This window comes from Macrobrachium nipponense, chromosome 18 (assembly GCF_015104395.2).
Source record: "Macrobrachium nipponense isolate FS-2020 chromosome 18, ASM1510439v2, whole genome shotgun sequence".
NCBI classification, from domain to species: Eukaryota; Metazoa; Arthropoda; class Malacostraca; order Decapoda; family Palaemonidae; genus Macrobrachium; species Macrobrachium nipponense.
The window spans coordinates 21,656,460-21,681,574 of NC_087211.1; the positions used below are offsets into that span (position 1 = coordinate 21,656,460).

The following is a 25,115-nucleotide window of genomic DNA, read 5'->3' on the forward strand; positions in this document are numbered from 1 at the left end:
CCATCATTTTACAACTGCTTTTCATTTGTTCCTTTTTTCCCATCTTGTCTGTTTCTCTGGTACTCTTTCATAGGCCGACACGAGCTGAGCCCAGAAAAGGGATTTTGACGAAGGAAAAATCTATTTCTGGGTGATTGGCTCGTGTCGCCCTATGAAACCCACCCTATATTGTTTTCCCCCCCCATGCAGGACAGATGTTTTTAGATTAAGGATGTCCGCTAGGGGCGCTGCTGTCCGTGGCGTCCTCTAGTAGTAGTAGTAGAGGCTGCATCGCCCGTTGGTATCAGCTCTCTCTTAAGGGGATTCTGATTGGAAGTTCTAATTGGTGAATGTCTCGTGGTAGTGATTCCCACTCACCCCTATTACCATACCGACACTTCTTTTTAAGAGTGAGCGAGTCAGTTTTACTGACATTTTCTTAATTTTGTTTTTCTCTGGTAATTTTAGATTAATTTTACCTAGAAAGAATGATATTAAGGATCCTTCATAGGGCGACACGAGCCAATCGCCCAGAAATAGATTTTTCCTTACGTCAAAATCCCTTTTATGACGTCACAGGGAGCGACAATGACGCTGATCGCCCCATGTTGGCCTTCAGGATCCTGGATTCACAGAGGTCACATACTTCCTAGTTCACTTTCCAAGGACCTTTTGCGAGAGAGTCGGTCTACTCTAACTCGAAAGGTACCTATAACCTCTCCGCTCTGAGTCTGACTACGTTCAGGCTATCGAGATGTTGACAGGAATAAGATTACCGTCTTCCATTTCCGTCTGAAGAATGGGATAAGCTGGCAGTCACAACTATTAAAGAATACGCAAATATGTTGTTGACGGCCTTTAGGCTCAGAGATTTGCGTCTGTCAAACAACAAAGCCCTTCACGATCTTTGAGTTCTGTGGAATCTCGAATCTCGCTCACCATCTACTTTTTGTCTCACCTGTTTTCTCGGAGTCAGACACTCGTGCGAGATCAGGCGACATATAGTAGCCCTGAGTTTCTTGTTGACGAAGTCGGTTGCATTTATACACCCCCGATGATCGTGTAACATGAGACCAGGATGGACTGTCAGGCATTCTTCCTTCGGGACTGAATCGCCTTTTTGCTCCTCGCTTCTTTCTACTGGCACCAGAAGCTCGAGTCAGGAGTTGATTCGCTGACGACGTTGGGTTGCGTTGATACACCCCCAAGGTTTGCTTAGATTGAATCGCCCAGGCAGTCCAGACACTCATCCTTCAGCGAAGAATAGTGCCTTATGGTCTTCAGGGTACAGCCTTGCTGTCCTTGATTCGTCTGACTGGTCAACTGGTCGGTCACCTGACTTTAGTACAGACGGACTGACCTGTGCATGTCCAGATCGAAGCTTTCAATATGGAACTTAGACGTAGTCTGAAGTTCTTGATGTCAAAGCATTCGAACCTCTCCTACCTGTTAACTTCTTGCATGTGATCAGGAAGGCCTTCTTCTAACCCCCCTAGATACGACAAAGAGGGTTAGTGAGATTTTAAGCCATCGTCACAAGTTTTGGCTTTAGAGAAACACAAGGCGGTGTGCTCTCTAAGCCTTCCGTTGTGCCTGGCCAAGAATGGAAACCCGTTTTGTCCTTGGGCCAGGAGCTTGGAAGCAAGGATGGCACAAGTTAGTGGGCAGGAGCCAGAGAGAGTCCTGTGCCCTGTCGGGTCTCTCAAGTTTTATTACACATAAAACTCAAGAAAGTCGAAGTCATTCGGGCAATCTGCAGTGTTCCGAAAAAGACCAGACTTGCCCATATCGAAGAACACCCTGGCTTTAGTGTTAAGGAGTTCTTTCAAAATGCTCCTTCATTGTGTTTGCCACAAAAGATTTGAAATCTTTTTATCTGAATGCTCACGAGGTGAGGGCGCGGCCTCGGAAGCATTTCAACAGAGCATGGCACTCACGAACATCCTGAGTACCATGTTTTAGCGAAGCAAACTCTTTGGTTCACTTCACACTCCCTGTGAGATGTGAGATGGCATATGAGATCTGCTGCTCGCTAGGGCCATACGTGTCTGCAGACACAATCTTGGGGGCAAGAAGTACCACTCATCCTATCCTGTAGAAAATGGTTAGGAAGAGCTCTTAATTTAGTTGTTGAGTCGCCGACAACGGCGACTTCTTAACTCTTAAGCCTTAGTTAACCACACCTTAACTTTGGCTAGGTTGGTCAGGTGGTGATATATATATTTAATATATATATATTTTATTTACTTCTTAGCCCTCATGGTATGGTCAATATGGTCTAGTCACATTGTGGTCACGCCCCCGTTGACAGATCATCTGGAGTGCACCAGCTTTATAGGTCTCTACCTCGCTGGCAACTCTAGTAAAGCAGAAGCAGACTTGGGTGACAGTAATCAGGAAGTCAGCTATGCTAACAGGTGGAACCAAGATGTAAATCATCTGCATGCATTTGTTTCCCAAAATCCTTCTATTCTGTCCCTTCCCACCTCCAAAGGTGGGATTCAGCTATATATATATCTGACAGGTAAGTTTCATGAACAAAATGATATTGTTATGATACAATAAAGTTTGTTCATACTTACCTGGCAGATATATATAATCAAGTACCCACCCACCTCCCCTCAGGGGACAGTGAAATAAAAAGTTATGAATAGAAAATGGGAATGGTTCCTGATACCCGCCTCCCAGCGGAATGAATGGGTACTAACCACCTGGCCGACCACTGCGTGTGTCGGAAGTTTTTAAAATTCTGTCGGACTTCAGAAAATACAGCTATATATATATCTGCCAGGTAAGTATGAACAAACTTTATTGTATCATAACAATATCATATTTAGTGTTGGAAAACCTAATTGGAAAATCAAATGCAAAACGTTTTAAACATATCTAAACAAGTTTTACTGCATATTTAGTTTCAGAACATTTATAACTTTTGTAACACTCACCAAACAACTTTTAGTATTAAAGGGGGTTTTAAATGTCTTTATTTTTTTATTTATTCTTTTAGCATCGATGATTATTAGTTGTTTGACGGCAGTCTTATATTTAACTCAATTAATCAGTCTAAGAAAAAAAAAGGATAAGAAAGAAAGCGACATTCTTTGAAAACTTTTTTTTATTATTATTTATTTTGTTCATGAAACTTACCTGACAGATATATATATAGCTGTATTTTCTGAAGTCCGACAGAATTTAAAAATTCGCGGCACACGCAGTGGGCGGCCAGGTGGTAGTACCCATTCCCGCCGTGGGAGCGGCGGATATCAGGAACTATTCCCATTTTCTATTCATATTTTTTGTCGCCGGTCGGTAAACAACTGTTTACACAGACCTCCGCCTAGGATTTGTTTAAAACTTCATTAGCCGCTTAAGTATCCTAATTATTCTTTCGATTATTAATGGATTTGTGGCTAGGCATACGCTATCGTAAATTTTTTCATTGCATTTGATGTCTGAAGCTAGTTAGCCTAGTTTCAGACTTTGTTGTCTGCATGGTAAGGTGAGGCTACCGGAACTTTCGGTAGACACTCGCTTAGTATTTATGACGTTTACATGTTTTCTTTGCATAAGTTCAATGTAATTAGTGGTAATGTGTGACTGATTACGGAAGAAGGAGGATTCATGTACGCATTTTAGAGCGTGTTAGAATCAGGAGTTTTCCTCCACATTATCTGGATAAAACTATAGAAAGGTAAACAGAAGTTAGAAATAATGAACCTTCTAACCGCCTGTAGATTTGATTTTGCCTAACCCTGTGGTATGGCTTACGGGCCTAGAAGAAGTGTCTGCTAGAGGATTACATCAAGTAATCTTAGGCTAAAGTGCTCGCTCTCCAATCAGTGTTGTGAAGTGTAGTGCCCCTTGTGTTGTGGAGGGGGGCGTCAGATCGGCCCCATAATGCCTCTAGGCCTGGACCTCTGTCGACTCCCAGGACTCTGGGAGAGGGCATGTCGAAAGCCGCAAGAGGGTTGGTTACGGGGGCTCCCCACCGATCTGGCGTCCCTTCGGCAGAACCTGTTGACGCTTCCCAGGCTGCTAAAAGATCGTGCACGTGCACGAATCTTGAAGGATTGCTTCTCGTCCTCCGAGGCATCCTCCCCGCGCAAGGGTTGGAGCTCTCGGAAGGACTCGCGCCCTCTAAGAAGCTTTAGAGAAAAGGACGCTTCACGTCCTCTCTCTCGTTAGGAGGGAACGTCAGATCGGCCCATAACGCCTCTAGGCCTAGACCTCTGTCGGACTCCCAGGAAACCAGGGAGAGGGCATGTCAAAAGCCGAAGGAAGGTTACGGGTTTTTCATGCTGATCTGGCTTCTTTCGGCAGGTCCTGTTGTCGCTTCCCAGGCTGCCGAAGATCGAGCACGTGCACGAATCTTGAAGGATTGCTTCTCGTCCTCGAGGCGTCCTCCCCACACAGGGGTTGGAGCTCTCGGAAGGACTCGCGCCCCCTAAAGAAGCTTAGAGAAGAGGACGCTTCACGTCCTCTCTCTCTCGTCATGAGAGGATGAAAGAGTCCTGTGCCCTGTCAGGGCTCTCGAGTTATATTTACATAAACGAAGGAAGTAAGAGGTCCTTCGGGTATGTATGGTGCTCAGGAAGAGACCACATTTACCCTTTTCGAAGAATGCACTGGCTCTTTTCCTAAGGGAAATATTAAGGAGGCTCATTCATCTTGCCAGAAGAGTGATTTGAGCCTCCTGCGAGTGAACGCTCATGAAGTTAGAGCTGTTTCAACCTCGCTAGCATTCCAAAAGGATTTGGTAATCAAGGACATTCTAGATTCCACCTTTTGGAGGAGTAACTCAGTATTCGTCTCCTCTCCTAATGGCGCTCCGTATACGTTATGTAACGTTCGCTTTTCTTCGAAAAAGCAAGCTGATAAGTTTGACGTCCGGCAAGCTGCTTTGCACAGTCAAACAACTTATGTCTCTGGTTCGGCATAAGAAGGGCAATTTAGACGTGAAGAAGCTTTTGGAGGTGCTCGACGTCCTATAGTGGAGACTTCTCCAGGACGCTCGGCAAGCACCTTGCGAGGGTGTCTTTTTGGACGCTCGGCGTTCCTTTGCTGAGTGCGTTTCTGGAGATGGTCTTTTGCATTACTAAGACGCAAGTTGTCGCACAGGCGGCCACTGTCTTTGTAAGAAGGTATGAAGGTCTTTAAGGCCCGTCTTGAAGACGAAAGCCATACGTCTTCCTTTAGTGTTCACACACTTCAGGAGCAGCGTGCGGCTCTCCATGGAGACTCGCATGAGGACGTCCCTTGAAAATATTCAACGTCATATGCAAAAGCGGTTCGTCGTAACATTGAGATGTTGGAAAGGTCGCTCGCCAGGACGCCTCGGTTGGCGGCCTTGCATGCATCAGGGCGCTCAACGAGTTCCTCTCTGAAACGTCGTTCAGAAGACTTGGTGTTCTCTGCTCAGACACGCTCGTAGCTAAGCAGGACGTTTTGAGGACGCTCAGCAGGACGCTAAGCATTTTGGAACGCTCGGCAGGACGCTTTGAGGACGCTCAGCAGGACGCTTTTGAGGACGCTCAGCAGGACGCTTATGAGGACGCGTGGACATTCGCCAGGACGCTTCGGTGGAAGCTCGGCAGGATGCTTTGCGAGAGTAAAGGCGTCTTATTTGCTGTTCACGACGTTTCTTAGGACGCTTGACGCTTATAAACGCTCGTCAAGACGAGGTTTTTTCAGGACTCTCCACAGGACATTCCTTTACAAAAAAGGATTCGGAGTTAGCGGAGAAACATACCCGAATTTTTTCTTCGATCCCTCTTTCCTCTTCATCGATTTCTCTGAGAATCGGAAGATTATTATATACTCGGATTCCTGGGTGACTTTCGGTCATGTTAAAGGGTTTCCCCTATTAGCAAAGTGCTAATAGTTTTGTCAAGTAAGGACGTTTTCCCCATTGTCAAGATATTAAACGTTTTGTCATTTAAGTGGGGGACCCCTCATAAATGGGGTAGTTCTCATTGACATAGATTTTAACGTTTTTATCGTTTAAGCGGATAAACTCGTTAACAAATTCGGAAGAGCTCTCATTCATTTTCAGAGGCTCATCCGGGGAGTAAGAAAAAAGACTTGTAGACTAGATCCATGAATGCTCAAGAGGGAATCTTATGTCCAATATCATAAGAACATTGAACGGTCCCTTTTCGATCCTCGGTTCTCTCTTGATGATCTCTATTCGAATATTACTCCCTTTTCTTGGAAAAGAGTCTTGGTAAAGAGTCAAGGAGTTCTTTTAAAAAGCCTCATTCATTAGAGCAGGCGACAGTCGTTTTCCTTTCTTTCTTCCTCGTCGAGGAAAGATGTAGTAGAGAATTCGATGTTCAAATTACTACAATACTTACGTAGTTTATCGTTGCGTCATTTTGCTAACGATGGGTCAAGTCATATACGCATATCGTATTTACCTCTGCGGATAGAAGCGAAAGAACTGTTGTTCTAATGTATTTATTTGACACTCCCTCAACCTTCCAAGAGTTTTCGGAGTAAGAACAACTCTGCAGGTATTGTTACGACACCGACTCAGCTTCTGTTTAGCGAATTCTGTTTCGTTTAAATAGGCCTGCTTGAGAGTTTCCTTTTGCTCGATAATATCATACCTATTCCTTCGTAAAGGGAGTAGCTGGCAACTCAGGCAGTTAGTATTCTGTTCACCATTGAAGCTTTCCTTCGAGGAAGACTTCTTCTTCACTCTCTTTGATAGAGATCGAAGGTGGTCGATCTCCAATCCTTATTTTGGTTTTCTTGAAGGAAAGAATTTAGGATGGAGATCGTTGTTCAGAATCCTATAAATATACTACGTATATTAACCTCGCGACATGATTCTACTAAGCAGTTGAATTGTCCGAGGGGTAGGCGCATTTCCTAGTTATTCTACAGATTGCGACTTAGACGAGAAGTATTCTAATTGAACTGCAACTCTGGGTTGCCTGCAACCTCCCAGGAGTTTGTTTCAATTTTTATATACTTATGGTTTTGTCACGACAACACCATTTCAACTTTTATATTTACCGAAATTCGTTTCGCCTAAATATAATTGCTCGAGCATATCTTTTATGCTCGGGGTGGTCTAGCCGAACGCATTCCTTTGTGGAATATGGATTACCTGGCAACTCGGATGACGAGTCAGCGGGAGCCTCAAGCTCAGCTACTGCGTATTGAACTGCCTGATAGCAGCTCAGTATCAGCTGGGCTCCGATAATGCACGGTTGGTTATGTCTCTCTCTCTCTCCTGCTTTGATTGACTACCGAACCGTATCTCTGCCCAACAATCATGGACTAGGTCTCTGATTAACGGGGGTTTCTCGCAATTATGAAGGACCATCTACTGCTGTGACGATAGATTCCATCGCCTTCGATATTGCGAGAATTTTCAACAGAGATATCTCTTAGACTCTTTCACTTTCTGTTTAACGCACGGTAACAGAAGTCTGTAAAAGTCTCCCGCTGCATCACATTGCGATAATGCGAATGATTTTGCAGACATCTGGGTTTGTTCTTTAAAATATCTCATATTCATAGGTGTACAATTGTTCATTGTTCAACCCGAATTAACAGATATGTCAAAAGACATCGCCTACTCTCCGACCTGACAGCTCTACTTCCAAATGTTCAGCCCATGAGAAGCAGTTCTTCAGGCAGCTTTCCCCTGTGTTTTCATTACTGAAGAACGCCCCGCTTTCATTGCAACTACGACTTCTCACCGGACAGCAATGAAATAGTGGTTAGCGTTTTCAGTCATTTGTAGGCACAGGTTCAGATCTTGAGAATCCTTCTCTCGATTTGTCTGTGAAGACGTAGGTTGCATTCAATATCTACCTTCGTCTTCAACGGTACGAGCGATAAGATCTTCAAGAGTAATGGCAGCCTCTTGGCCAAGGCAAAGCAGTGCTGCCTATTTTCAGTGTTCAATCGGAGGAGGCCGTTTCTGGAGATAGTGAAGGGAAATGACTGTTCCTCCACCTCGACCTCTGTGAAGTTCCTTATGGTTCTATCTTTCCGTCTGAAGTATGAGATAAGCTAGAAGTCCTAACTATTGTAGAATATGCAAATATGTTGTTGACGGCCTCTAGGCTCAGAGATTCGGTTCTGTCAAACAACAAAGCTTCACGATCTTTGAGGTCTGTGGAAATCTTAAAATTCTCTGGATCAAAGGTTCCGGCATGGAACTTAGACGTAGTCTGAGTTTCTGATGCCAAAAGCAATTCGAACCTATCCTTTCTGCGAACTTAATACACGTGACCAGAAAGGCTAATATTGTAACCGCTCTAGCCACGACAAAGAGGGTTAGTGAGGTTTTAGCCATCATCAGAGGTTTTGGCTTTAAAGGAACATAATGCGGTCTGTCCTCCAAGCATTCCGTTCTTGATAAGAACGAAAACCTGTCTAACCCTTGACCCGAAGGCTTGGAGACCAAGGGTATGGCACAAATTATTGGGCAAGGCATTAGAGAGTCCTGTGCCCTGTAGGGTCTCTCAAGTTTTATCTTGATAAAACTATAGAAAGTCAAGGTCAACGGACAATCTGCGGTGTTCCGTAAAAAGACCAGACTGGTTCATGTCCAAAAACACCCTGGCATTATAGACAAGGAGTTCTTTTAAGAGGTCTCATTCATTGTGTTGCATAAAGATTTGAGATTTTTTCTTATTAATGAATGCTCAAGAGGTGAGGGCGCGGCCTCGGAAGCATTTCAACAGAGCGTGACACTCGGTAACATCCTGAGTGCCACGCTTTAGCGAAGCAACTCTGTGTTCGCTTCACACTCCCGACGGGATGTGAAGACGACATTTCAGATCCGTAAGTCGCTAGGACCATTCATATCCGTAGATATATTATTGGGGGCAGGAAGCAACACGAATCCTATCCTATAGAAAAGGGATAGGGTGTGCTTTTTCTTTTAAACTTTGAAGGGTTGGTCGCTTGAGGCGCGTTCCTTTTCTTTAGCCTAGAAGTTATGGAACTAACTTTGATAGGTTAGGTCAGGTGGTGGTTTTAGCTTCATTGCCCTCAGAAGTATGGTCATATGGTCTAGTCACATTGTGGTCACGCCCCCGTTGATAGATCATTTAGAGCGCACCAGCATTACAGGTCTCTACCTCGCTGGCAACTCTAGTAACGCAGAAGCAGACTTTGGTGACAGTAATCACGAAGTCGGCTATGCTAACAGGTGAGGAACTAAGATGTATATCATCTACTTAATTTAAGTTTCCCAAAAAATCCTATTCTGTCTCTTCCCACCATCCGAAGGTGGGATTCAGCTATATATATATCTGTCAGGTAAGTTTCATGAACAAAATGTTATTGTTATAATACAATTAAGTTTGTTCATACTTACCTGGCAGATATATATAATTAAAGTGCCCACCCACCTCCCCTCAGGAGACAGTGGCACTGATAAAATATGAATAGAAAATGGGAATAGTTCCTGATATCCGCCTCCCACGGCGGGAATGGGTACTACCACCTGGCCGCCCACTGCGTGTGCCGCGAATTTTTAAATTCTGTCGGACTTCAGAAAATACAGCTATATATATATCTGCCAGGTAAGTATGAACAAACTTAATTGTATTATAACAATAACATTTTCAAATACATATAGCGCAAAACAGCATGTATTGAAAAATTATTCTAACCATATAAAAAAAAAAACATATCTGAGAGACAGTGGTCTTTATCTTCTCCCAATCTGTTTGTAATGGAATCTTCATTTGTATGAACTCTTGCACAAATAGATGACTATTATCAATGAGCTTTTTCTTATTCCTTCTGCTTACGACGTACTGCAGAGGCAACTTGATGGGTTCAGTTTTGGTTATTTACAAAAGCCAAAAATGTTTACCACTCAGAAACCAAGTTGATTACAAAAACCAAAAATTTTTATGAACAATTTCTTATATAAGAAAAGTTAATAATCAGGCCATTTGCTAATGATTAGATAGTTATTTACTTTGATCTCATCAACAACTATAAAAGTAATAATGGGACGTTTTACTGAAAAAAAGTTAATTATATTTTATTGTTCATTTATTTTTTGGGATTGTGTGGTGAAAGAAACCTTGCGATGAAATTACTGACGATGTGATATATTGCAATGTAATTACAATGCGGTGAAAGTGTGCGAGATGTAATGACCATGAGATGAAATTATCATGATGTAATTACTGCAATGAAATTACCGGACACCGAAATTTACTTGTTCAGGCTGTTAAGAAAAAGATTGTGCTGCCAAGGGCTATGTACTTGATACTAGTGGTTAGGGTATTCAGTAATGGGTTCATTTCTTCCAAAGTGGTGTTGTAGATATAAAGAGTTGTGCAGGGCAATGGTAGAAAATGCTACAAAATAATGAGATTAATGGGAAGATTAAAAAAGGGATTTTGACGTAGGAAAAATCTATTTCTGGGCGAGGAAGCAGTGTCGCCCAGTGAAATATGTCTCCTTTAGCACTATTTCTAGTAAAATATTGCTATAGTACCAGAGAACTGCTAAATTGGACATGTCAGAAACCTCTGACTCACTCACCTATATAAAAGGTGTCGGTATAAAACTGGGGCGAGTGTTAAACACTACCACAGCAACCCCTCCAATTAGCCTTTTCCTCATCAAAAGACCCTAAATACGGGGAGCCGACCCATAGGTCACACCCAGCTACCCCGTTGAAGGCGTCTGTGACGTCATACTTAACGATAGCCTCATCGTGTTCGCACGCTCGTTTTTAGCTATCTGTTCTTATTTCTTTGTTTCATATTATTTATCGTTATGGATCGTCAATCTGCCTCTTCACCCAAGTTAAGTACTGGTTCACCTTTTTTCAATATTTAGGGAGTGAATTTGCCTTTCGTTTTGCCTTTATTTAAGGTTTTGTTAGTCCCCCGTCCCTACTGGTTCATACGGACGCATCACTGACAGGTTGGGGAGGTTATTCACAGCACAAGAAGGTTCAGGGAACTTGGTTACCTCAGTTCCAAAAGCTTCACATCAACATCCTGGAAGCTATGGCAGTGTTTCTGACTTTAAAAAGGCTTCATCCTCCGAAAAAGACTCATATCAGGTTGGTTCTCGACAGTGCGGTAGTGGTACACTGTATAAACAGAGGTGGTTCAAAGTCAAGTCACGTGAACCACGTGATGATAGCAATTTTTTCTCTAGCAGCCAAAAACACCTGGCATCTATCGGCTACCCATCTGGCAGGAGTCCACAATGTAGTGGCAGACGCACTGTCTCAATCAGTCCCCCTGGAGTCAGAATGGTCACTGGACCAGGAATCCTTCAAGAGGGTTTGCAGGAAAGTACCGGATCTGGAAGTAGATCTGTTTGCTACAGAGGCAAACCACAAGCTGCCCTGTTACGTAGCCCCAAATCTGGACCCTCTGGCATACGCTACGGACGCCCTGAGTATAGATTGGAACCAGTGGAGGAAGGTTTATTTATTTCCTCCAGTGAACCTTCTCCTGAAGGTGCTGCACAAGTTGAGATCCTTCAAAGGTTAGGTAGCTCTCATAGCTCCTCACTGGCCCAAGAGCAATTGGTTTCCCCTTCTCCTGGAACTCACCCTCTCCCGGACTTGAGGCTGTCGCAACAAGTTCAAACGAGGACTGTGTTCGATTCCTCAGGTCTTCACAAAACCCTGACTTTATGGATTTCATGAAGTTTGCGGGTAGGAGAGTAGGGGACATTGATCCACAGAACATTTTGTTCTTGGAGTCAGACAAAAGGGAATCTACACTTCGCCAGTATGATTCAGCAGTTAAGAAGTGGTCTACTTTTCTCAGGGAATCAAATATCAAAGTAATGACAATGAACGTGGCTATAACCTTCTTCAGGACTCTGTTCGAATAAGGCTTGGCAGCTGCTACAATAACAACCACTAAGTCAGCTCTGAAAAAGGTTTATCTTCTCGGGTTTGGTATAAATCTAACCGAGTCTTATTTCACCTCAATCCCAAGGGCATGTGCATGCCTGCGACCCATTCACAGGCCGTCATCAGTGTCATGGTTTCTTAACGATGTTCTCAGGTTGGCCTCGGAAACAGACAACTTCAAATGTGATTACCAAACCATTTTGCGTAAGACACTGTTTTTATTGAGTCTGGCTTTAGGTGCCAGGATTTTGGAGCTGTCATCTTTATCTAGGGACCAAGGGCATATAGAGTTCCTTTCTTCGGGTGACATGTTGCTTTCGCCAAGTAAAGAATTTCTGGCTAAGAATGAAGACCCTTTGGTAAGGTGGTCCCCATGGAAGATTGTTCCGCTTCCGCAAGATCCATCTTTATGTCCTGTTAAGACTCTTAAGGACTATTTATCTAGAACATCTTCCTATTCCGAAGGCCCCCTTTTCATTAGAAACGGTGGTGGTACGATATCTCTAAAGGGCATTAGGCAGCAGATTTTGTATTTTATCAAGAAAGCCAGCCCAGGGTCATTTCCCAAGGTGCATGACATTCGGGCTATAGCAACTTCAGTAAATTTCTTCGAATATATGAACTTTGATGATCTAAAGAAGTATACCGGTTGGAAGTCACCCTCGGTTTTCAAAAAGCATTACCTTAAGTCTTTGGAGGATCTAAAATATCATGCAATAGCTGTAGGGAGACCAGTGTCTCCTGCTACAACATAAATATAGTACTGTCCTTGTGTCATATGAATCTTTTCCATTATGCCAGCCTCATTAACATTCTACCTACCTCAGCAAATGTCTTTGTTACTAGAATTGATGTACAGTGTTACTTTTATACAAATTATTGGTAATTATTTTATTATGTGTGTGTTTTGTTGACACATGTTATTGCTATATTACGTTTTTTTTGTAAATAATAAATTGTATTTTTCCAATTCTAGACTAATTTTTGATTTCTTTAACCCTTCTGAGTTCAAATTAATATTGTATTTCATTTCAGGGGGATGTAGCTTGGTGTTTCTCTGGTACAATTTCACGGAGCGACACGGCTGAGCCCAGAAAAGGGATTTTGACGTAGGAAAAATCTATTTCTGGGCGAGGAAGCCGTGTCGCCCAGTGAAATCCCCCCCTGGTTTCTTTTCCCCCCTTGCTATGCACCAAGCTTCAATGCTATCGATAAGTATGACGTCACAGACGCCTTCAAAGGGGTAGCTGGGTGTGACCTATGGGTCGGCTCCCCGTATTTAGGGTCTTTTGATGAGGAAAAGGCTAATTGGAGGGGTTGCTGTGGTAGTGTTTAACACTCGCCCCAGTTTTATACCGACACCTTTTATATAGGTGAGCGAGTCAGAGGTTTCTGACATGTCCAATTTAGCAGTTCTCTGGTACTATAGCAATATTTTACTAGAAATAGTGCTAAAGGAGACATATTGCCCAGAAAAGCATTTCATCTACTTGTAAACTCATTATATTTCAGATTTAACTTATAAACAGTGGTGTTAAAAACTTTGGCACAGAAGCTTATTTTATTTACTGTTGTTTTTCTTTGTCAGACCTTTAGAAATTGTATACAATTACTGTTTGGGCTCAAGAGTCTAGAATATGGGAAATGTTAAATGTTGTAATTTTCTTGTTTTCTAGGTACTATTGATATTCCCGGACAAGAATGCAGTCCCTCTAGAGGACCTGTGGTCACACCTTGATAAGCAGGCTATTAGAAAACCACATGAGCCAGATGTCAAGCGTACTAAACAACACCTACCTTTTACAAGAGCGGTATTTATTGATTGCACTTGGAATCAGACAAAGAAATTACACAATGATGAACGGGTCAAAGGTATGCTGTGTTCTTTTTTGTAGATTGTATCTGAAAAAAATATTCAGTTTTTCCTATTTGTAAGTATATGAGAAAAGCAACTCACCTGTATTCTTGCTAAGCCAATACAGTTGACCCCTGCTTATTCGTGGTTCAGCTTTCATGGCTTTAGTTATTAACAGATTTTTCTGTGGAAGTTATTTTCAGAAAATTCACCTATTGGCAGATTTTTTCATAGAGCTATCACTGTATTTTTACATTACAGGCATCCCCCAGTTATTGGGGGGTGGTGTTCCATTCCGAGAGCTTGATGATGAGCAAAAATTACCAATAAACACATAATATTGCGACTTATCAGTGCCAATAACTGGATTTTGGCTCCGATACTAGTTAATGGCACCTATGTTAGGTATGCATTGGCACCAGTACTATTATTGGTGCCAATAACTGGAAATCAGCGCATTTAGTGCAGGAGATTGCCGATTTTCGGCACCAGACAAGCTCCATAAAACCAGATACCTGATAACCTAGGCCTTCGATAACCAGGGACTGCCTGTATTTTCATGACTAAATGTTTTAGGAGGATAGCTTAAGGTATATTTGGTATTTGAACCATTAAAACAGGCTGTTATAGGCATTTTGAGAGGGGGGTACGGTATTTGCGGATTTTTCAGTATTCGTTGATGGGTGTGGTATGCATTCCCTGTGTTTACCAGGGGATGACTGTAAACAGCAGGAGTAAACAAAATTTGACCGAAGAATAGTTTCTGAAAAAAGCCTGAAAAACCAAAAATTACAAGAGGTTCATGTTTCCTTTCTGTGTTTTTGTAGTAGATATGTGAATTACTTGCATTGGTTTTGTTTATTTATGTGTCATGCTCTTCCCTTTAATGCTAATGAATGATGCAGAAACATTCAGGTGAACTGTGGTCATATTATAAGCATTTCTCACCTTTCTGGAGGATGAACCCAGGCAAGATGCGTTGTCTAGCAAGCAAAAAGTGGATACAAAAGGGAAATATTTTTAATCCCTTTTATATTGAAAAGTATATTTAGGAAGAAAACAAAAACCTCATCCAAGAAAAGAATTCCCTTTGTTTTTTTCTTTAGGAATTATGATTCAGAGGTGCAGTACTTCACTGCTGTTTAGCCGCTTTTGAGATTCTTCCAAGTGTTCATAAAGCTGATCTGCCTGCAATGGCCAGCCCTTACACTAGCAAGAATCATATAGCCTCTTCAGCCAAGAGACCATCACCATCCAAACCCTTTCTCCCAATGTACAGTTGCTTATTCATGTAATATTGGTTTTAGGAAGAGAAGATCAATAATAAAATAGTTATTCATAATCAGGTATTGGATAGACAAATACCCTTTATGGGTAGTATAACAAGAAATAATGATAAATCTTTGTTGACTTTAAGCAGGTTTGTAATGCTATCAGCTATTCAGTAATAATAAAATTTGGTATGCTGCCAAAACATGTAAATTGTCTGAGATAAGCTGTACAAAAATCCAGAGTTGCAGTCAGATAGAAAGACAAGATGAAATATTTTGATGTGAGCAGTGTACCAAGACATGGATTATTATTGGCCCTTCCTGTGTTTGATTTACTACTATATTCTTCGATTTACTACCGTTGGTATAAGATTGTGTCTAATTGAAAAGAAGGAAATGTCCTGTAATGTAGACATTACAGGATAGCCCATGCAATGCATATAATCCCTATACCAGTCATTCTAGCAGGCACTCTTTCATAGGATTTCACCAACACTAAGAGAAATATCCGGCAACAAATATGCTGGAAAATCTATTATTTATTTTTATGGAAATACAAACCATTTCCTTTCATGTGGCACCCCTCATCACAAGCTGGAAACAGTAATTGAAACTTGGTAGCACAGCAGTTAATTGGAGGTAGGTTAGGGGTGCTTACTTTTATTTCAGTTGTGGTAGATGATAGAACTGTGAACTATGCTGTACTGCCTGGGCTGTTAAAATGGTTTTCTTCTCCGTTGGGGGGTAGTACCGTCAGTGCACCTCGTTCGGTGCAATGTAGGCATTACTTAAGGTTCTTTGCAGCGTTCCTTCAGCCCCTAGCTGCAACTACTTTCATTCCGTTTACTTTACCTCTGTTCATATTCTCTTTCTTCCATCTTACTATCCACCCTCTCCTAACACTTGATTCATAGTGCAACTGTTACGCCTTTCAAACCTTTTACTGTCGATTTCCATTTCAGTGCTGAATGGCCTTAGATGCCCCGGTGCTTGGCATAATGCCAAAAAATCTATACAAATAAATAAATAAAAATGGTTTTCTTTTTTTGCTTTTGTATGCATGACGTTTTGTCATGCTTTCACAATGAATGTAAACAAGAAAAGGGATTGATTGAAGTGTGGAGGACATTTAGTGTCATTAAATTTGTATTAGTGGATCTCAATTTTTGTTAGTTCTGCAGGGGTAGGTTTTGTAGCCTTGGTTGTAACACTGGTTCTCCTTGCAAGGAATGCACTAGTTGGTTTCCTTTGCAGTGGACGAGGTTTGGCAAGAGACATAGGAAGACCAAGAAGTGTTTGATGCTTTCTTGGGAGGGGGAGGGGAGATAATCAGCCCATCTTTTCAGCTCATTTCTCCCAAACTGCCCCATTCCTCTCCTGCCCCTTCTGCTTGTTCTCCTCTGGCTCGGTCCAAAGGGATTACATGCCTGAAGGTAGGTAACCAGCATGTGCTCATGCTAAACTCTCCCCTGGTTAAACCTCAGTGCATGCAGGAGGTCCATCACTGCTTTGTTGGCTGCTGCTGATATGTCTACATTGTAGGAATACCTGCAGAAAATGTGGCCACCCCTTGGTATTCTGTGAGATCCATTGTTTACTGCTTTTCTGGACCTCCTGCCAATTAGCCTTGGCTGAAGGGTCATTTGCTCCTGTCTTTAGTTGCTGTTCCCATTAAGTAGCCAACCCAGTTGGGCCTCGTGTAGTGGTTGTATTGTCTATGGTATTGAATACAAGCTATACGTACTCCAATCTTGACCTCAATTGCTTTTGTAGTTGCGGAGAGTAAGACTCACAGGGGGAGAATGATAAAGAAATGCAGGCAAGTTTTTTCCTCTTTGTTATCATCAATTTCATCCTTTCCCTCCTAGTCCCCCCTCATTATGGGACCACCTTGACGTGGTGAGGGGGCTCTCGAACCTCAGGAATCTCTTTCCAGGTTTGAACCCAAGAGTTCCATATGTCATTATATATTTTTGAGTTAACTTCTGTGGATTTCCATTTTTGCCAAAATTTATAAAAGCAAATAAATGAGAAAACATATCATGGCTTAACGTGTAGTTAAATCCAAAGCTAAATAGTGAGAACTGTGGTAGATCCATCATCTACCCGTCAATGTTTGGACCTGTTATTCAGGTGGAACTATTCTGTAGAGCTGGACCACGGATTCCAGGGAGGCCCTGGTTCTAGGAATAGAACTCTCGGCATTCTATCCAGTTTGCCCATAATGTGATTAGGATGGGGATAATTGTGTTATCGTAATACTCTTAGTCCTAGCAAGCGGGTTCTGCTTACACTTGAGCCATACTAATCATGTTATGCCATCCCCTTTTGGAGGAGGGTAGGGATGCGGACATTTGGGAGTCCTTTCTCACTTGTGCCATTGGCGGAAGATTTAACTTCGCAAAGGGCCAATGGTATCTTTTCCAGATTTTTTTCTTTTTTTTATAAATCTAAAAATTTATGAATATTGAAATAAATGATTTGAGTACCCCTGGGCCCCATGATGGAAAAACTACGGCACAGTTGATGACTATTGGCACGTCACTCCCGAATTTCCTTGGTACTGCCACAAGTAGTGAAAGTACTATAAATGATACAAAGGAACACACTGTTCCAAGTAAAGCAGCAGAGCTAGAAAACCAAATAGAGTGCATAAATAAAAAAAAAACAAAAAAAAAATGAATTGGTAAACTCCAATATCGTAACAATGGAACCATATATGATGAACAAGAATTCTGAATTAGAGACAAATAATCCTCCCAACAATACAGAAAAATATAAAAATCATAATAGACAAGCAACATACATAAAACAAGAACAAAAAAGAAACAAAAATTACTGACTTAATCCCACATTGGTACATTTTGATGACCTATTTGGACCAGATAACTGGTCAAGATTTCTAGTCCACAAAGCTGACACATCAAGGACAATGAATGGCTTATCCAAGTAACCAATAAAAAGCAGTCCACTGCCTTTTTAAGTATAACAGAAATAAGTAATATAAAAGTAACAATTACAAGCCACGAAACATTGAATTATGTACAGGGTACAGTCATCCTACCCAATAGCGAGCAGGAGCTTCCTTCAAAACAACTACTGCTAGATTCCTTAAAATTGAGATATAACAATATCCATGATTTAGAAAGATACTCGATTTCAAGTAGGAAAGACAAAAATAAAAATATCAACATTGCCAAAATAAAATTTACAGGCCAAGGCCTACCATCTCAAGGTATGGCCACACATACAAAAGATGCCGTAATAAGGCAATATGTGCAGTCTGTGCATCAGATGACCATACCACTAATTGGAACTGTAATCAACCAAAATGTATTAATTGTGGACTAGCCCATCACGCGAAATCTAAGGAGTGCTCTTTTTACCAATATAACGTAGAACTTCAGTTGTTAATAAATAGGACAGGAATGTCAGTCATGGAAGCCAGACTTGAGCTAAAAGTAGGAGGAGTTAATAATCCATCCAAAACCCCCACCTTTTCAAATGTGACTACAAATCAAGACATCAAGCAGCACAATAACAAACAAGATAATATAAACATAGAAACTAAATTTCATACCAATAATACTGAAACCCAAAGTAAAAGTGATATTACAACAACCAATACCACCACTAACATAGGTGATTCAGTTATCCATGGAAAAGAACTTCCAATGGAAGAGGAGTTAAATAATGATAATACAGTGGACCCCCCGTATTCGCGTTCTCCAGATTCGCGGACTCACACATTCGCGGATTTCTCTCGGGAACGTTTCCCTGCATTATTCACAGAAAATTCACGCATTCGCAGTATTTTTCTTTGATAAATATCCACAAATTCCTGGTTTTTTTTATGAATTTCATCATAAAATGCACTCTTTGTGATAAAACTATTAAAAAAACCATGTAGGAACATTTTTAGTGGGTTTTTCTTGAGTTTTAACTAACAAAATAGGCTGTTTTTAGCATTTTTATAGGGGTTCCAAACATTCGCGGGTTCTAACTATTCACGGGGGGTCTGGTACGCATCCCCCGCGAATACGGGGGGACCACTGTAATCGAACTGGCAAAAAAAAAAAAGAATACTGGAACGAACCCCACCTAAGGGAAAAAAGTAAATATTGAAAATTACAATTAATCCAAAGAAACTCCAACTACACCAGGAGAACATTTTAAAAAAGATATTAAACTAACCTCATCACAAGTGGAAATACACAATTACCCTCAATCTCAATCAAACAGCCAACATTTGAACAGTAAAGATCTCTCTTCACAATTCTCATCAAATAATACTAATGAAAATCATACCATTAAACCAAACCAAAATATAACTATCACCCCCCAACCATCCACAAGACCCAAATATTCCATTAACAACAACAAAACAAATAACCCCTCAAACTGACAGTCCTTATCACTACAGAAAAGGACCAATAGAATTACAAAACCAGAAATTTCAAAAGCTAGACCAAATACTTCTGAACCAATAATTAACATTACCGAACATGCTTTGTCTTGTGGTTGTAATGAAAGCTTCGTAAATACATATACCAACTAACCACCAAGACAGAGGACACAGTACAAAATTGTATAGACAATTTTACTAAATTAAGAAGGTGCCCTTTAACACACCAACATGAGAATGAATTATGTTCTGAATCCTTAAAATACAAAAAAGGAAATTATAAAGTAAAAAATAGACTTATTAATATTCAATTATGAAAAGCAAACAACTGCAGAATCTAATAACCAACATACAAATACAACAATTAAAAAACTACAAATAAATTCAAATGCATATAAACTACGAGGCAAAGTAAAATCAGCAATCAATTTACAGAATTTAACACCAATTCCTCCCAATAATGGAATATAAAATCATTCAATGGAATATAAATGGTCTCTTAACCCGACTACGTCTGGTGAATTACAAAGAATCATACAAAACTACAACCCAGTGTGCATATGTCTACAACATATAGGAAGTAACCCTACAAATATCCAACACTAAAATTGCCTGTTATTCACCAACTGACAGTGGAAAACTAGGCACAGCCTTATACGTTCATAATAGCATTACAGGCGGTCCCCGGGTTACGACGGTTCCGGCTTACGACGTTCCGAGGTTACGACGCTTTTTCTTAAATATTCAATGGAAAAATCCGTCCTGGGTTACGACGCTTGTTCCGAGGTTACGACGCTGACGCTTCCGACGCTCCGAGTTAACGACGCTTTTAAAAAACGCATACTATGATAAAAATCCTTTATATTTTAGCACAGTATAATTATAAAATAAGTGGTTAGATTACAACAAAAATTTTTGAGATTATGATGATTTTCGACACTTTTTATGTTGTATTTTTCTATGTTTTTTAGTGACGCCTCATATGCGGAACTAGTTTCCGAGCGAATGAACACATACTAGTTTACATATAACAGTCCAAAAGCGCAAATAATGAAAAAATCATTGCTTGTTTCCAGTAATAATAACAAAACGAAGTTTCTGGTTAGATTACAACGCAAATTCCAAGTATCCAAAGAGAGACATTATCCAGTAATTTGATCAGAGAGAGAGAGAGAGAGAGAGAGAGAGAGAGAGAGAGAGAGAGAGAGAGAGAGAGGCGTCTTCCGACGCTCTGAGTTAAGGACAGAGAAGTGTTCGTTTCGTTAAACGGCCTCTGACTCATGCCAGTAAATGTTTGTTGATACTAATAATATAAGCCTATTTAAAGATAACGTTTACTTTAATTAGTCTATATGATACGTAAATAGTAATCAACTGTTCTTGTAGCCCTCAATATTTGGCAAAATCGAAGTATCCAAAGAGAGACATTATCCAGTACGTAATTTTGATCAGAGAGAGAGAGAGAGAGAGAGAGCGAGAGAGAGAGAGAGAGAGAGGAGACGCTTTGGCAACAATGGTCTCGGGGGTTTTTATAGCTTCCTTCTGCTTGATGATCGTGGATATTGTAGAAGGATTTCGACCATACTCGTTTGCCAAATCGACGATACGAACGCCACGTTCATGCTTTGCTATAATTTCATGTTTTGCTTCCATCGAAATCATTTTCTTGGGTTTTTTCTTATCACCTGCTTTGTCTTTAGCTTTGAGACCCATGGTGTTAATAATTAATAAGCACAACAAACAAACAGACTGAACGCCATTTATCGGTCGCCTATACAACTAACACTCATCGCAAAATCGTATCTCAAATATTTCGTTGTATATCAAAGCTTGTATTTTCGCAAATTTTCTGTTATATCTCAAAACATTCGTATATTAGGGCAATCGTATGTCAAGTTTCCAATGTATTTGATCAGAGAGAGAGAGAGAGAGAGAGAGAGAGAGAGAGAGAGAGAGAGAGAGAGAGAGAGAGAGAGAGAGAGAGAGAGAGAGAGACGCTTTGGCAACAATGGTCTCGGGGATTGACGTAACTTTTATTTTCTGAACAGATAGGACAGAGAAGTGTTCGTTTCATTAAACGGCCTCTAGACTCATGGCAGGAAATGTTTTGTTGATACTAATATATAAGCCTATTTAAAGATACATTTACTTAATTAGTCTATATGATACGTAAATAGTAATCAGCTGTTCTTGTAGCCCTCAAGATTTTGCAAAATCACTCCAGGTTGTACATAAAACTTCAAGAATGTAGTGTCACCAGAGGATTACAATAGTTTTTACCTTCAAGAACCAGCATTCTTTTATGAAAAATAACTCCAGGTTGTACATAAAAACACTAGGAAAGGAAACATGTAGTGTAACAAAGGATTACAAGTAAGGTTTTTATAACTTTTTATTAGTTTAAGACATATTTCCAAGCGTCGTTCCGGCTTACGACGATTTTCGGCTTACGACGCGTCTCAAGAACGGAACCCCCGTCGTAACCCGGGGACTGCCTGTACATATGAACCTTTCGACATACCATCTATGCCATATCAAATAACATCAATTAAACTGTATATGTATGCCTGACAAAAGTAAAATCACTATTTGTAATTTATATAACCAACCAAATTTCAGTGCAAATTTTAGTGATTTTTCTGAACTTATTTGTAAAAGTATACAGGAACCCCTACTTATAGTAGGAGATTTTAATGCACATAATCCATTATGGGATGCTAATGACCCCACTGACACATTCGGAATCAACATAGAAAAAACTATAATGAAACACAACCTGTGTTGTCTCAGTGAAAGTGAAGTTCCAACATATTTTTCAAATACACACCTAATCTTTTCTTCAATTGACATTTCATTATGTTCAAATGATGTAGCCGAGAAATTTGAATGGAACGTCCTAGACGATTCATACACAAGTGACCATTTCCCAATCATTCTGAACTACTTAAGTAATATCAAAATATTGCCACCTACAAGATATAATATTCAAAAAGCTAACTGGGATAAATATTTCCTATACTCACGAAACATACCACCATTCCCACATAATGAAGATCACAACACTACATGTGAATCCTTCTCAAACTTCATAATAAATGCTGCAGATAAAAGTATTCCAAAAACAAATTTTTCCCCCCCCCCCATAAAATTCCACAAAATCCCCTGTCCCATGGTGGAACCCAACCTTAACAACCTTAAGTAAAATAAAACATATATTGGGTCGCAATCTAAACGGACTCAAAACTCGCCTTAAATCACTCAACAAAATGCCCTATAATATAAACATATTAAACAAAATAGTTATACTAAACATAACAATTAATCACATTAAACCACCATATAACAAATATACAGCTAAATTTAGAAAAACGGTAATAGCTGAAAAAATCGCATCATGGAAGGAATGTGTCAAACATATCTTCAAACACATCCACAAGGGATATCTGGCAAAAGATAAGGAAAATCAATGGAAAACATATAAGACCTCCAAGAAGTGCAATACATTTAAATGGAAAAATATACCATGATACTTATGAAATATCATATATAGTAATTGGAAAGCATTTTGAAAACATCAGTGCTTACTCCAACCTAGATATGACAAATTTTCTAAGACAATTTGTATTTTTCATAGCTACAAACCTGAGGTCTTAACGTTATACTGCCCGCCTCTAGCCGCCCCTCTTTTTGTTAAGTCATCCTGAGTTGGGAAAGACTGGAGTACATGTTCGGTGTTTGACCACTCTTCACCCGATCTACGCATGTGTTGCCAGATACCACAAGAATCCTTGCTTTCATCTGCTTTTTTACTGGATCCAGCTAGGCACTAGAAATTATCCTATTGTTAAGACCTCAGGTTTGTAGCTATGAAAAATACAAATTGTCTTAGAGAATTTGTCATTTGTTCATACGCGAACAAACCCTTGGTCTTAACAATAGGATAGACTCATACTTGGAGGGAGGTATAAGACATCCTAGACCGGCTGGGGGCCTACCCTCCAGTTCAGCTCTCAAAAGAAATAGTTCTTAGAGAGGGACTGAAGGCCATTGAGAAGCTAGATACACTAAAATCTAACTACTCAGAACCTGAGTGATGTACAATGATATATGGGATAATCATTGTATAGGGAACCAAAGAGAAACTTTGACTGCCCAAAAACAAACCAGGGCACTAGGGTTTGTAGTGCTCCCAACTCCTCCTTGCTCAGGAGCGGAGCCCATGCTACTAAATAGTGGGTAAGATATTGTATACTGCACGACCACACTACCAGTATGACTACCTCACTCACCTGTATCAGACCAGTCTAGCAAATGATGTGTCAATGCCTTAAACTGCCTGAAGGAAGAAGGAAAGGTGCAAGAGAAAGAAGGAGGCCAGCCAACTCACTCATTCTCTCATCCACACAATCATCTTAGGTAAGATACAAAGGTGCCCCATTAAGGGCAACAATGAGTTACACAACCTGTTGGGCAGCCACCACAGGACCCAGGAAAAACGTGTCCATAGATCTGTGGGCAACATCCTTAAGATAGGAGGTGAATGTGGACTGGTGTAACCAGGTACCAGCACTCAGCACTCTATGTACAGCCAAGTTCTTTTTGAAAGCCAGAGAGGGACCAATACCCCTAACGTCATGTGCTCTAGCCTGCACAGACGTTGTGATGGAATCATCAAGTCAAGTATGCCTGTCTGATGAATTCTCCAACAATTAACTCGAGGGCGAGGGGGAGAAGGAGATGAAGAACAGAAGGAGATGGGGAGAGCTTCTTCCACCTACAATGTCTTGCTAGAAGGGGGAGGGGATTAATTACTCCTTCTACGACTCTTCTTGCCAGAGAGAGCAGAATACCTCTCTCGAAAAACAGTCCAGCCTCTTGAACATAGCATGAAACAACGTCTCTGATGGCTCAACAAGAGGAAGAGATGACATCATAGGCAAATGAGATGATATCACAGCAACGGAGGGAAGAGATGCCACCTCAGCTGACATCATAGGCTGAGAGGATGCTGGGAGTGACATCACGACATCTTGAATGGTAGCACTGGTTGAAGGCCCAACTGGCGGAGCAATAAAGGGTGCCCCAGCAAGTGTTGATGTTGACAGGCATCCCGCTAGGAGGCAGCACACGAGAGCCAAAGTAATGTAGGCCTGGAGGTGGGGAACTGCCAATGGGGCCAACAGTGGGTTACAAACCGCCAAAAAATATGAAGGAAGGCCATCCAAGGAGGGGGAACCCCGTAAGCCCAGAGACACCCAAACAGCCACCATCTTGTTTGAAACAGAATATAAAATAAAGAGAACAGAAGGCATAGCCTCCTACCTCTCAGGAAGGAAATTAGGTCCCAAGGGAGAGGGGGCTACATTAAACATAATCTCATCCTGTGCAACTCCCGATACTTCCAATGACAAATCGATGGAAGACAAGGAAGGAGACAGCGGTACAACTGTTGCAGGGGGGACGCCTCTGGAATAGGGTGATGCTGAAGCCTCCAAACGAGGAGGCGAAAAACCCTCCCAAGAAGGATGAGTAGAAACTCTACGGTGCTCCCTCTTCTTGTAAAATGCCCTCCACTGCGACTTAGGCCAGGAACGACATTCCTGGCAAGGATTAGTAATTGTACAAAAATTGGATTGGCACCTACTGCAAGTTGTATGGGGATCTGTAATTACAGCAGCCAAAAACCTGGAGCACAGAAAACCCTGAACGCTCGGACACAGGCATTGAGGAGGCCTT

At 41.1% G+C, this 25,115-nt stretch overlaps 2 protein-coding genes across 6 annotated transcripts in view; one reads left to right on the plus strand and one right to left on the minus strand.

The window, feature by feature from the left end:
* The window catches only part of LOC135196916 (tRNA-uridine aminocarboxypropyltransferase 1-like), a 173,250-nt gene that overhangs the window by 144,820 nt on the left and 3,315 nt on the right, over window positions 1-25,115 (plus strand). For all 3 annotated transcript variants that reach the window (XM_064223741.1, XM_064223740.1, XM_064223742.1), the window contains exon 4: window positions 13,525-13,720. In XM_064223741.1, coding sequence (XP_064079811.1) covers window positions 13,525-13,720 — 196 coding nt within the window. The remainder of the gene's footprint in view (window positions 1-13,524; window positions 13,721-25,115) is intronic.
* The window catches only part of LOC135196915 (succinate-semialdehyde dehydrogenase, mitochondrial-like), a 253,138-nt gene that overhangs the window by 93,154 nt on the left and 134,869 nt on the right, over window positions 1-25,115 (minus strand). The gene's annotated exons all lie outside the window — the stretch shown is intronic.